The sequence below is a fragment of the Suricata suricatta genome, chromosome 17 (genome assembly GCF_006229205.1).
Source record: "Suricata suricatta isolate VVHF042 chromosome 17, meerkat_22Aug2017_6uvM2_HiC, whole genome shotgun sequence".
NCBI classification, from domain to species: Eukaryota; Metazoa; Chordata; class Mammalia; order Carnivora; family Herpestidae; genus Suricata; species Suricata suricatta.
Window position 1 is genome coordinate 2,504,313 of NC_043716.1, and position 12,873 is coordinate 2,517,185.

At 55.1% G+C, this 12,873-nt stretch overlaps 1 protein-coding gene across 1 annotated transcript in view; it reads left to right on the forward strand.

Moving 5' to 3' along the window:
• ALOX15B (arachidonate 15-lipoxygenase type B) overlaps positions 1 to 7,843 on the forward strand; it is an 8,690-nt gene extending 847 nt beyond the window's left edge. The window contains exons 4-15 of the mRNA XM_029928801.1: positions 1,466 to 1,529; positions 2,803 to 2,925; positions 3,218 to 3,321; positions 4,413 to 4,585; positions 4,772 to 4,918; positions 5,016 to 5,219; positions 6,125 to 6,211; positions 6,358 to 6,527; positions 6,682 to 6,803; positions 6,901 to 7,001; positions 7,079 to 7,249; positions 7,664 to 7,843. Coding sequence (XP_029784661.1) covers positions 1,466 to 1,529; positions 2,803 to 2,925; positions 3,218 to 3,321; positions 4,413 to 4,585; positions 4,772 to 4,918; positions 5,016 to 5,219; positions 6,125 to 6,211; positions 6,358 to 6,527; positions 6,682 to 6,803; positions 6,901 to 7,001; positions 7,079 to 7,249; positions 7,664 to 7,843 — 1,646 coding nt within the window. The remainder of the gene's footprint in view (positions 1 to 1,465; positions 1,530 to 2,802; positions 2,926 to 3,217; positions 3,322 to 4,412; positions 4,586 to 4,771; positions 4,919 to 5,015; positions 5,220 to 6,124; positions 6,212 to 6,357; positions 6,528 to 6,681; positions 6,804 to 6,900; positions 7,002 to 7,078; positions 7,250 to 7,663) is intronic.
• Positions 7,844 to 12,873: the final 5,030 nt, after the last annotated feature.

Here is a 12,873-nt window from a genome sequence, read left to right on the forward strand (position 1 = left end):
TAACAAGCCTTCCAGGGGACTCCTGCCGGATGGAAATGCCTCACCCTTGCCGGTGTCTCCCTTGCCCTGGGGCTTTTTCTTACACCCGCCTTCCTGGAAATCTGGGCAGAACCAGAAACACCATCCCGAGGCCCAGAAAACTCAGCTTCCCGGAGAGTTGAAATGAGGGCCGATTCTCTGTGCTGGGCTCAGCTGGGGGCCCTGGGGTCCCAGAGGCTGCCGGCAGCCGGTGCAGGTTACCGGGGTCCTTCCCGGCAGGCGGAAGGCCAGGGACCGCGCTCAGGGGCAGGGCTTCAAAAGGTGGTGGTCCAGCCAACTCGGCCCCACTGGGGGCTGCGTCTGTGGTCTGGGGGTGTGGGGGCGATCAGGTCCTGGGGGCGGGAGGGCGGCGGAGAGCGCATAGGCTGGCTCATTTGGTTCCTGGCAATTCTGCCCATGCTGTGAATTTTATCCCCAATGAAACCACTGCCCCCAGGTGGGGGACACAGAGGGAGATTGACACTGTCCCTGTCCATGGAGTGGCCTTTTTTCTCTTCCGCCAGAACAAAGACCCAGGGGTCTCGAGACCTAGGGCCATTCTAGGCCCTGCGAGAGGAGCTGTGACCCCTTAGGCATCACTGAACCTTTTCGATCCCCATCTTTTTCTGCAAAAGAAGTTAGGAACACCAATCTGATGTGTGCTATTCGCAAGAATAAATGAGAAAATGGCTAAGAACACACCAACTCGGGACACCTGGGCGGCTCAGTCAGTCGAATGTCAGGCTCTTGATTTCCGCTCCGGTCATGATCTTGCTGTTCTTCGTGAGTTCAAGCCCCAAATCCGGCTCCACGCTGACCTTGCAGAGCCTGCTTGGGATTCTCTCTGTCTCTGTCTCTGTCTGTCTGTCTGTCTCTCTCTCTCTCTCTGCCTGTTCTCCTCATGTGCTTTCTCTCTCTCCCTCCCTCTCTCCCTCAAAATAAATAAACTTAAATGATTGTTTTCCAAAAGAAAACAAAAAAGAAGAACGCGCCTAGCCAGCTGCCATGCCCCGCACAAATATGGGCCGTTACTGTTTTCGCTCAGCCACCTGTGCTGCAACTGTCTGGACGCTCAGCACCGGAAGTGTGGCCTCAGAGGACCGTCAGCCTCACCTGGCGACTTGTGAGGGATGCAGGCTCCTGTGCCCACCCCCCTGCAGACCTCCTCAGTCAGAATCTGCGTTTCACCAAGGTCTCCGGGCGAGGGGCTTCGAACCCCACAGTTGGGGAGCCTGGTAGCAGTGCGCCTCAATGGCAACTCGCTCTTTGAAGTTGGAAGGTCAAACCCAAGGCCATGACTGACTGAGAGGAGGGAGACCGGCTGGGGGTCCTCAGCGCTGCCGGGGTGTGATCCTAGCGTTTCACCCACGGGTCTTCAGGCTGTGTTGTGCCAGCCTGATTCAGAGGCCTCCGGCCAGCGCGGGGTAAGCTTCTGGGCTCCCCGCAGCTCCGGACGCCTCTCCGTGGGATGCCTTCCTGAACTCCCTCCTCACCATGGCCGCTGGGCCTCTGTGAGATGCGTCTCTGTAAGTCAGGGATTCAGACAAAACCAGGCTAGCAAGCCAGGAAGGGAGGGGGGTGTCAAAAGGACACAGAAGTACTGGATGTGTAGCCAGATCTCACAGGCCAGAAACCAAGGTCATTTCCTCCCTGTCCCCTGGGGAGTCTAGATGCTTCTTTCTCCTGCTTCCCTTTGCTGTCTCTCTGTAGAACAGCTTTCTGTGGGTCCTAGTCCACACAGTGGTCAACGGCCATAGCTAACAGTCTAGCGTGCGATAATTAACTAACAGCCCTGCTAAATTTTTTTTAATGTTTTTTCTTTTAAGAGAGACAGAGCATGAGTAGGGGAGGAGCAGAGAGAGAGGTAGACACAGAATCCAAAGAGGCTTCAGGCTCTGAGACCCTGACATGGGACTCGAACTCGCGGACCGCTAGATCATGACCTAAACTGAAGTCAGACACTTAACCGACTGAGCCACCCAGGTGTCCCTGGACCAGGGTCTGTTAAAAAACAACATTCAACAAGTAAAGTTTTATGCAGTGATGCACGAATCAGGTGGCATCCCATTGAGCAGACAGATAGAAAGGAGCTCTGAGGAGCCGTACAGAATGGGAGGCTTATTTCATAGGCAGATCCGCAGCAGAAGAAGGAAGTTTCTAGCAAAAAGCAGACTGATTCAGGCAAGGCTGCCTTCCTTTGGGGAAAGGTGGGAATCTAGCAGGCCAATTATCCCACTGTGCTGATGAGGTAATTCCAGATTGACTGGTTAAAGGTCACATACCAGGGAGAGGCTGAAATTGCAAATAGATTAGGTATTGAGTCTTGGTTTGTTGATGAGGGCTTAGCACTAGTGACTCCATTTTGAACCTGATGTCTCTTTTTTTATTTTAATTTTAACGTTTATTCATTTTTACGAAGCAGAGAGAAACAGCACAAGCAGGGGAGGGACAAAGAGAGGGAGACACAGAAAGCAGGCTCCAGGCTCTGAGCCATCAGCACAGAGCCCGACGCGGGGCTCAAAGCCACAAACTGTGAGATCATGACCTGAGCTGAAGTCTGATGCTTAACCAACTGAGCCCCCCAGCCGCCCCGTGAGCCGTAGCCAGGAGGGAATGCTCCCTGTGGGAACACAGCAGTTCTTCCTCCGGCCTTGTGGGTGACAGGCAAGGGCAAGACTGAGGAACACCCTTGCTTGTAGAAGGGCGCCGGCTCTGACCTGAGCTCCGAGGGTCAGCGGGTCCCCTGAGGCTTCTTGTTGACCCCCCTCCTGCTCTTCCCTTCAGCTGGAAGACTTACCTCCCAGGCTGGCCTCGCTGCTTGGACGAGAAGACCGTGAAAGACCTGGATCTCAACATCAAATACTCTGTAACCAAGAACGCCAACTTCTACCTGAAAATGGGCTCTGCGTAAGGATGCCCACCCTCTCCTGCCCCTGGGCCTCAGATGCCCCAGGACCCCTGCCTTCTGTCCCTCCCCACCATCACGGATGTACATGGGTCACAGCCCTACCCAGGGCACAGCCTCCGCCCACCACCTGTCCCCACAGGACAATGCCTACTTCAGCCGGGGGTGGGTGGGTGGCTACTTTGGGCCCTGGAGGCTGCTTCAGATTCCAGAAAGGATAAGGCCACCTGACAGGGAGGTGGGGGGTCTCCCAGGGCCTCTTGCCTCCCACCCACCCTTGACATCCTCTGATAGGTTTACAGAGATGAAACTCAAGGGGCTGCTGGACCGCAAGGGGCTCTGGAAGAGTCTGGACGAGATGAAAAGGATGTTCAGCTTCCGGAAGAGCCCGGCCGCTGGTGAGGAACACGGACCGGGGCTCCTGACTTCTCCGCTCTCGTAGTGGCCAGAGTCTCAGCAAACCGCACACTGACTCACCGTGTGACACAGGCAGGCCCCTGTCCCTCGCTAGACCTCACCTTCTCCACAGATACAAAAGGGGGTGTAGATGGGAGCGCCTCTAACCTTTTAATGCCTCTTAATCCAACAGTGTTTGTTGGGCAAATACCCATCAAGTTAGGGGCGGTGGACACTCTGTGTCCCCACACGGCTCTCATGTGAGTGGGCGAGGCTCAAAATCAAAATAATGAGCTTCACTTGGTCAATGAGTACAAAAAAGGGGGACCTCCCTCGTCTAGGGGTGTCCTGTAAAGCTCTCCAAGGAGGGGACTTTTATGCGGAGGCCTCAAAGTTGAGTAGGTGTTAACAGTACCAAGAATGGTGTTTGAGGGGGGCGCCTGGGGGGCTCAGTCGGTTATGCACCCAACTTCAGCTCAGGTCCAAATCTCCTGGTTTGTGGGTTCGAGCCCCACATCAGGCTCTCTGCTGTCAGCTCAGAGCCTGCTTGGGATTCTCTCTCTCTCCTACTCTCTCTGCCCCTCCCCCATGCTCACTCACTCACTCTCTCTCAAATGAATAAACATTTTAAAAAATGAAAAAGAAATGGTGGGCAGAGGATGGTGGCCTTTGCAAGGCAGTGGCAGCAGAGACGGAGTGGACAAGGTGGGGCCAGAGCTACCCAGGAGGGAGCGTCTGTGGGACCTGGTGGAAGAGGAGGGGGGAGGGAGCGCACAGGAGAGGCCCCCAGCCCCACCACAGCAGCTAGCCGGGCAGGAGTGCTGTTCCTCAGATGCCAGGTTCCTCAGGGCCAGAGTAGGAGCCCAGGTCGGTCTCCGCCTGCTGAGTCCTGACCTTGAGAGACCGCGTGGATGGTGGGACAGGGGCGCCGGGCACTGGGATTTGCTGCTTGGCCAACAGCAGGGGCTGAAGTCAAGGGCTGAGAGGTCGCCCTGAAAAAGGTATAGAGAAGCAGCGGGAGCCCTGGATGGCCCTGGAACAGCTCCCCCATGAAGGTGACCTTGACTTGGTCCCCTCCTCCCCACCCCCACAGAGTACATGTACGAGCACTGGCAAGAGGACGCCTTCTTCGCCTCCCAGTTCCTAAATGGCCTCAACCCTGTCCTGATCCGCCACTGCCGCTCCCTCCCAGAGAACTTCCCAGTCACGGATGACATGGTGGCCTTGGTGTTGGGCCCCGGGACCAGTCTGCAGGCTGAGCTGGAGGTGAGGGGCCGGCGCCAGGCTCTGCGCACCGCCCCCTGCTGGAGGCTCAGCATTCCTAAGGGCTGCTTGCCCAGAGCACCCTCTCTGCGCCCCACTCTTCTCCCCTCCCCCATCCTCTCCCTGCCCCACCCCTGCACCCTTCAGAGAGCCAGCTGGCAGCCCCTGCTCCCCTTCTCTCTCCCGCAGAGGGGCTCCCTGTTCCTGGTGGATCACGGCATCCTCTCTGGTGTCAGCACCAATGTCATCAACGGGAAGCCTCAGTTCTCCGCCGCCCCGATGACCCTGCTCTACCAGCATCCTGGGGGAGGGCCTTTGCTGCCCCTCGCCATCCAGGTGGGCAGGAGGCAGGGGGCAGGGGGAAGGAAGGGATTCAACTGAATGGTTGGCAGACACCCCTGGCCACCTCTCCTCACACCGGCTTCTCCTGCAGCTCAGCCAGACCCCGGGACCCACCAGCCCCATCTTCCTGCCCACTGACAATGAGTGGGACTGGCTGCTGGCCAAGACGTGGGTGCGCAACGCCGAGTTCTCCTTCAGTGAGGCCCTCACGCACCTGCTGCAAGCGCACCTGCTGCCCGAGGTTTTCACCATGGCCACGCTGCGCCAGCTGCCTCCCTGCCACCCACTCTTCAAGGTCAGTGGCTCGGCAAGGTGGCCCAGACTGTGCCCTGAGCCTGCAGGTCCCTGTACCTCGGGGCTCTCCTCCGCCTGACCCCATGTGGCTCTGTCCTTCCAGGCTGGGGGTTCGGAGCCCGGCTTTCCCGGGGCCCCGGGCCTTGGTGAGGTGAATGGGGACAGGGGTGGGGGAGGAGATGGTGTGTGAGAGCCAGCTGTGCCCCAGAGAGGGTCCCTTCTTAGAGGAGAGTGGCTCACAGCCAGCGGCCATCCAGAAGCCCAGTTCTCAGGAGAAGCCTGTGGCTGGCGGACTCCAAAGTGTGAACTTGGCTTTGAGAGACCAACAGATTTCCTGCAGACAGTGGCAGGGGTCTGGGAGGGGAACCTGTGTCTCTAAAGTGGGCTCCATAGGCCCCCGGGCTCAGCTAAGCCTCCAGGTGGCCCAGATTCCTTTCCTCCATGCACCCGAGGCCTGTCTTCTCTGAAGGCCAGGGGTCTTCCCCCACGGCTTTTTGGATTCTCTGATTCTTGCTTAGTCTCCTGGGTCCCAGATGTAGGCCCTTCTCTATCTTCTTCAGTCCCTGCTGATTCTTTCTGATCATCTGCAGCTCCCAGGGCCAGGGTCCCATGGTGTGCTGCCTGCCCGGGGCCGAGGAAATCACAGAATGCCAGAGCTGGGGGGCCTTGTAGCTCTTATTCAGATCAGCCCCTTGATTTGCCCAATGACCTGAAGCCCAGAGACAGCAAGGTGCCAGGCCCAGGTCACAGAGCAGGAAGCTGGTGGAGCGCAGCCCCGGTCTTCGGTCTGGAACCCTGACCCCTGTCCCAGGCGGCCCCCCTGGGTCCCGTTGTCTATTTCCAGGGAGAGATCTGGGGCCAGAGAGAGCCAGGCCTCCCCCACCTCTGTCTTCTCCACCCCTGCAGCTGCTGATCTCACATACTCAGTATACCCTTCACATCAACACTCTTGGCCGGGAGCTGCTCATCACCCCAGGCCAGGTGGTAGAGAGGGTAAGAACTTCTGGGGGGGGGGGTGTGGAGGAGATGCCTGCTGCAATTTGGAGAATCTGAGGCCCCAGGGTGGGGGAGGGGAGCCACCGGTCCCACCGCGTGCTTCTGGGGCGAGAGCTCCGACACCCACAAGTCCTGTCTCCCAGTCCACAGGCATCGGCCTCCAAGGCTTCTCTGAGCTGATACAGAGGCACATGGAAACGCTCAGCTACACCACCCTGTGTCTGCCGGAGGACATCCGGGCCCGAGGGGTGGAAGACATCCCCGGCTACTACTACCGGGATGATGGGTTGCAGATCTGGGATGCGGTGGAGAGGTGAGGGGCCGTCCCCAGAGAGCTGGGGGTCAGGGGAGCGCCCAGGGAGGCCTCCGACAAGGAGGAGGGCTGGACATCAATGGCGCTGAATGGGGGTTGCTCCTGAGCGGGGGCCCAGGTCAACAGTGGGGACTGAACCCAGTGCACCTTGCAGCTTTGTCTCCGAAATAATCAGTATCTACTACCCGAGTGATGCATCCGTGCGTGATGACAGTGAACTCCAGGCCTGGGTGTGGGAGATCTTCTCTGAGGGCTTCCTGAGCCGGGAGAGCTCAGGTACGGGGACCTCGGCCCTTGGGCCCCACCTTCAGGCCCCTCTGGTGTGGTCCTAAGGACCCTGGTAGCCCCGCACCCAGCCCGCCTCTTCCCACAGGGATGCCCTCCTCGCTGGACACCCGGAAATCTCTGGTGCAGTATGTTACCATGGTGATCTTCAATTGCTCAGCCAAGCACCACGCCGTTAGCGCAGGGCAGGTGAGACGGGCCGTGCCAGGGCGGCCGGCTGGAGCGGGCCAGGCTCCTGGGACTCACTTTGCCTTCTCGGCCTGCAGTTTGACTCCTGCGTCTGGATGCCCAACCTGCCTTCCACCATGCAGCTGCCCCCACCCACCTCCAAAGGCCGGACAGACCCAGAGGGGTTTGTAGCTGCCCTGCCACCAGTCAACGTGACCTGTGATATTGCCATCGCCCTTTGGCTGCTGAGCAAGGAGCCTGGAGACCATGTGAGTGTGGGGCCGGGGGGCAGGGGACGCGGAGGGTGTCATTTCCCCTCCCTGGCCCAGACCCCACACTGCCATCAAGGAGTGGGGTCCCTTCACCCTCACTGAGCCTTCCCGGGAGGGCACTTGAGCAGGGGACATCTCGCGGGGAGGGTCAGATGATCAAAGAAGTTGATGCGGAGTCACCCTAAGCTGCAAGGCGATCGTGCTGGGGTGGCGGTGCGGTGCCCCCTTTAAAACTCCGACTGGGGCTTTGGCTCCGTCCCCAAGGGCTGTCCGCAGGGATCCTTGCTGTTTAGCGGGAGGCGTTTGGATGAGGCTCTGTGGGAGGCTGCTCCCAGGTCCCCAAGGTGCAGGGCCAAGGAGGGTCACAGCCGCTGAGCCGTCCCTTCACCTGACCTTGTGGTTGGCTCCCAGCGGCCCCTGGGCACCTACCCCCAGGAGCACTTCACTGAGGAGGCCCCCCAGCGGAGCATCACTGCCTTCCAGAACCGCCTGGCCCAGATCTCGAAGGATATCCGGAAACGCAACATGAAGCTGGCCGTGCCCTACACCTACCTGGACCCTCCGCTCATCGAGAACAGTGTCTCCATCTAAATCCCCGAAGGACAGGGCCCCGTGTGACGCCCCTGTGACCCCACGGATCTGAGCCACCCAGACAAAAGGACCACCCCCTGCAAAAGAAAGCCAGGCCCCCATATGCCTCTCCTGGGATGGCCAAACCACATGTAACTCACCCCCTACACAAAAAATTACCCACAGAAACAAAACTGAGAAACAAAACCCCCAAGAGAACAGGACCTCACGGGCCGGCACCACCGTGCCTTCTGAACACGCTGAGCCCCAAAGTGCCCACAGCCCCCTGGAAGGGTTTTACGGCTTTGTTCTGCTTTGCATTTTTGCATGATATTATTATACGACAGGGAGGGGGGACATCATCCTGGCCCTGACCCCACCGACCACAGCTGAGCGGACCTAACAGTCACCTGACACGGGGCAGCATGGACCGCCCAGCAGTGCAAGGAGGGACAGGTGGAGAAACCGCCCAAGGGGTTGCTAGTGACCTCTGGTTCCAGCTTTAAAATGAACAACCCACCAAAAAGGGGCTCCTGGGAACCGGGCCAACAGAGGAGGACAAGCATCCAGGGACATGCAGGCAATGCCCCTCTACACTTTCTTAAAACCCTGCTTCCAAGTCGGACAAAGAGCTTGCATCTTATAAAGCAGGTTCCTCTTCTAGAGAATGAGAAACAAGGCTCCTGCGAACTACGGTTGCCTTCAAGACTCAATCCTCAGTGACGGAATTCCGAAGTTCCCAATGCATTCTGAGATCCTGGTTTTCTTTCTTCTTGTTCCAAACCGATGAGCATCCACGATGGCCAATGTGTGTCCCTTTGACTTGACCGAATGATTTCCATCTCCATCATCTATTGTATCAGTGCTTCGGTGTTTCGGGTTCATTTGTTTTTAGAAATCAGCATGGATGGGGGTGCCTGGGTGGCTCAATTGGTTGAGCGGCCAGCTTTGGCTCAGGTCATGATCTCACGGTTTGTGGGTTCGAGCCCCACGTTGGGCTCTGTGCTGAGCTAGCTTAGAGCCTGGAGCCAGCTTCAGATTCTGTGTCTCCCTCTCTCTCTGACCCTCCTCTGCTCACACTGTCTCTCTCTGTTTCTCAAAAATAAATAAATAAATAAATAAATAAATCCCCCCCCCCAAAAAAACATGAACAGCTTAAAAAAAAAAGAAATCAGCATGGACAAAATGCAGTATATATTCAAGTCAGCACACAAGCCCAGCTATTGAAACAGAGAGAGGCTTCAGGAAGCCCAGCACACAGCTCCTGAACTGTTGTCCCTCTGCCGGGATTGTGTGACACAAATGAGTCTGGGACATACAGCTGTTAAACCTTTTGGTTTCAAGCAACAGAAAACAATTCCTGATAAGCAATTAAAAAAAAAAAAGTCTATGGAAAAGAAACTGAGTGTCTTGAGGCATCGAAAGAATTAAATAGAATCCTCAGGAAGGACTGGAAACCCAGGAGGCTCTGGGTATGGGAACCAATAGACACTGTCCTCAGAATGACCAAGCTCCTACCACTTTCTGCCCTTGAATTATTTGCCTCAATATTCAAATTCCATGAAGAAGGGTATGTCTGACTTAACTGGGAGCAGCAGAAACACCGATAGGTGCTGTGGTGGAAAGAGTGTGTGGTCACTAAATACATCAGGGTGGGCAATATGGCCAATTCTGGCCAATGGACTATGGAGGAAGTAATATATGTCACTTCCTAGATGAGGCTGTTAAGACCTGGTGTGCCTCCCCCATCCGTCTCTCCCCCATGAGGCTACCTTGAAGGCATGTTCCAGAAGACAGGAGCTCCATTCTCCCCTTTATCATTGGACTGTAAGTTCACGAGGACAGGGTTCACAAGTGCCCACCACAGTGTCTGGCACACCACAGGTGCTCAGTAAGGAGGTGCTCAGTGGAGGAGCTAATACACAAATGATTCCTAAAACTCTTCTGTGCACCCTTTTCATCTACCTGTGTGTCTCCCCAACTAGACCATGAGTTTCTTGAAGGCGAGAGCTGGGTCTCATTCAGTTTATATGTCTGGTGCCCAGTGCCGGGCTGATATGTGAGAGATAGCCAACAAATATTTGCTTGATGGTGGATAAAAGGAAGAATGATTGGATGGATGGATGGATGGATGAAAGGATGGACAGACGGATGGATGCATGCATGGACAGATGGATGGATGGATGGACGGATGGATAGACGGACAGATGGATGGACAGATGGATGGACAGACGGATGCATAGATGGATGGATGGACAGATGGATGGATGAACTAGTGAGTTGGAAGGCGGTTGTGCTTCAGTTAATGAAACAGTGTTTGCTTCAATCTATGTCTTTTGGGAGCAACTATCATCTCCCGGAGAAACTAGAGAAACCAGCACAGCTCAGTGGTGGAAATCCAAGTAGTCAATCTCTAGTACTCCTTGGAGAAGCTGTGCCCACCACCTCCACCATCCAGCCCTGTGAACCCCTCTGACACTCTCTCTCTTTCTCCCTATCTCTATCTGTCTCTTCTCTGTCTCTCACATGCACACCTCTAGTCATTGGACTCTTGACTGACAAGCCTTGAAATGAGAAAGTGGTTACAGGTAACACTCACCTCTGGAGGATATCCAGTTACCTCTTCAGAATGGTGGCCCCGTTGGCCAAGGGTGGGGACTTCCTCAGGGACAATACAGCACTGGCCATCCAGGCCCCAAAGCCATTCTGGGGAGACCCCTACCCCAGTTGGGCTTGCTGGCCACAGTGCGAGGAACAACTCCCTCTTGGCCACCCCAACTCCAGCCTTCCAGGAAGGGAATGAGGGAGTCATGGAAAGAGAAAAAGAAGGGAGCAAAAGGCAGAAGGTTCTAGAAGTGGTGCAGAAGCCCAGCTTACCCCTGCCGCTCCCTGCCCAGTGTTCCAAACATGAGTAGACTGAGTCACCAGGGAAGGAGGGGAACAAAGGTCTCTGTAGGTGTCAACCAAAGAGATGTAAGACCCTAAGACATTTGTGCAGAATGGATTAATGGGACAATGCAGAGGTGAGGCACTGCCAGGCATTGCAACTACAGGGAAACCACAAAGGGGGTTCACTCTTTGCCACCAATAGTAAATATCTGAGATATATAAAGAGCTCATACAAATTAATAATCCAGCAAAAAAGAGGGCAAATAATATGAGGAAGTTCAAAAAAGACACCCCATCAAATAAACCTGAAAGTCTAACTAAAACGTGAAAAGATACCTAATCTCACTGGTCATTAGAGAAATCTATTCAGAGTTGTCCAAGGGTGTGAAGCAACCCAGCCCAGGTAAGTAACAGTGTAACCATGTGGCCTTGGTGGGGAGTTCTGGGGGGTCTCAAGCAAACTCTGACGCCTAAAAGAAAAAAGATATATAATCCAGCCAACCACTTATAAGAAGGTGTTTTCCTGAAAACTCCCACATTTGCATAAATAACTATCTGCCGCAGTGCTCCATGCGGTACTATGTACAATAAGAAAAGCACTTTTATAAAGTCAAGGGTCCGGGCACCTGAGGGGCTCGGTCAGTTAAGCATCTGACTTGGTTTTGGCTCAGGTCATGATCTCATGGTTCTTGAGTTTGAGCCCCATACTCAGTGTGGAGCCCGCTTAGGAATCTGTCTCTGTTTTGCTGCCCTTCCCCTGCTCGCTTTCTCTCTCTCAAAAATAAATAATAAATCAATCAATATAAATTAAAAAAAAAAGAAACCATGTTCTTCCTTTATCTACAAGAAAGCAACTCCTCCAATATGGGGCAAGCCTTCTGGAAAACAGTATGGTGCTTCCTCAAAAAGTTACAAATAGAGCTATCGTACGCAACGGCACTGCTAGGTACTCACCCAGACAATACAAAAATACTAATCCAAAGGGATCCAATACCCCGATGTTTATAGCAGCATTATCTTCAATAGCCAAGTTATGGACGCAGCCCACGTGTTCACCGGCTGATGAATGGGTAAAGAAGATGTGCTGTAGGTGCAATGGAGTATTACTCAGCCATGAAAAAGAAGGAAGTCTTCCTGTTGGCAACACCGTGGATGGAGCCAGAGAGTATAATGCTGAGTGAAGTAAGTCAGAGAAAGACAAACCTTATGATTTCACTCATGTGTGGAATTTAAGAAACAAGACAAGCAACAGAGAGAGAGTCAAAATGGCTCCCTGCCCCATGGGCCACAAGGCAGATGCTGCATCAACGGGCCTGAAAACCACATGCGCCTCACGGCCCCTCTCTGTCAGAGCCCTCGCGTGAGCAGGTGCACTGCCGATGGACAGTAATAGTGTGAAAAGGATCCCTTTTCTCAGCAGTGGGTCTCAACAGCAGGCATAAAACACTCAGTACACCTGGTTGTGAACAGACGTGCGGTCACGCGGGCTCTGTTGTTCCTCCGACAGAGCCCAGGCAGAGGAGAGTCGGGTCATCCTGAAGGGCCCTCGGATTTCTGGAATGGTCCGTGGGCATGGGCTTCATTCACCTTGAAGTCACCAGCTGCACTAGCCCCTGAGGACAGAGTCAGCCTGTTCTGTGAAGCCAGGCGCTGACTTCCCTTCTCCAGCTCTGAAAGTTCTAGATGGCGTCGTCTTCCAACAGAACACCGTTTTGTCTGCATGGAAGGCCTCTTGCTAGTGGAGCTGCCTTCACGAACTCTCTCCGCTCGACCTTCTGGGTAACCGGCTGCAGCTCCTACCTCAGCACTTGCTGCTTGACCTTGCACTTTGACAAGCTACTGAGCCAACCGCTGCTGGCTTCAGACTCTCCTTCTGCAGGGTCCTCCCCTCTCTCCGCCCTCCCGGAACTGCAGGGAGTTAGCGCCTTGCCCTGGATGAGGCTTTGGCTTCAGGGAGTGTTGGGGCTCGTCTGACCTTCCGTCCAGACCCCCCAAACTTCCTCCACGTCAGCAGTGAGGCTGTTTCTCTTTCTTATCCTTCCTGCGTTCACTGGAGAAGCACTTTCCATTCCCTTCAAGACCTCTCCATGGCATTCGCAACTTGGCCACCTTGGTGCAAGAGGGCAGGCCTGTCTCAGCTTTCAACACGCCTTCCTCACTGA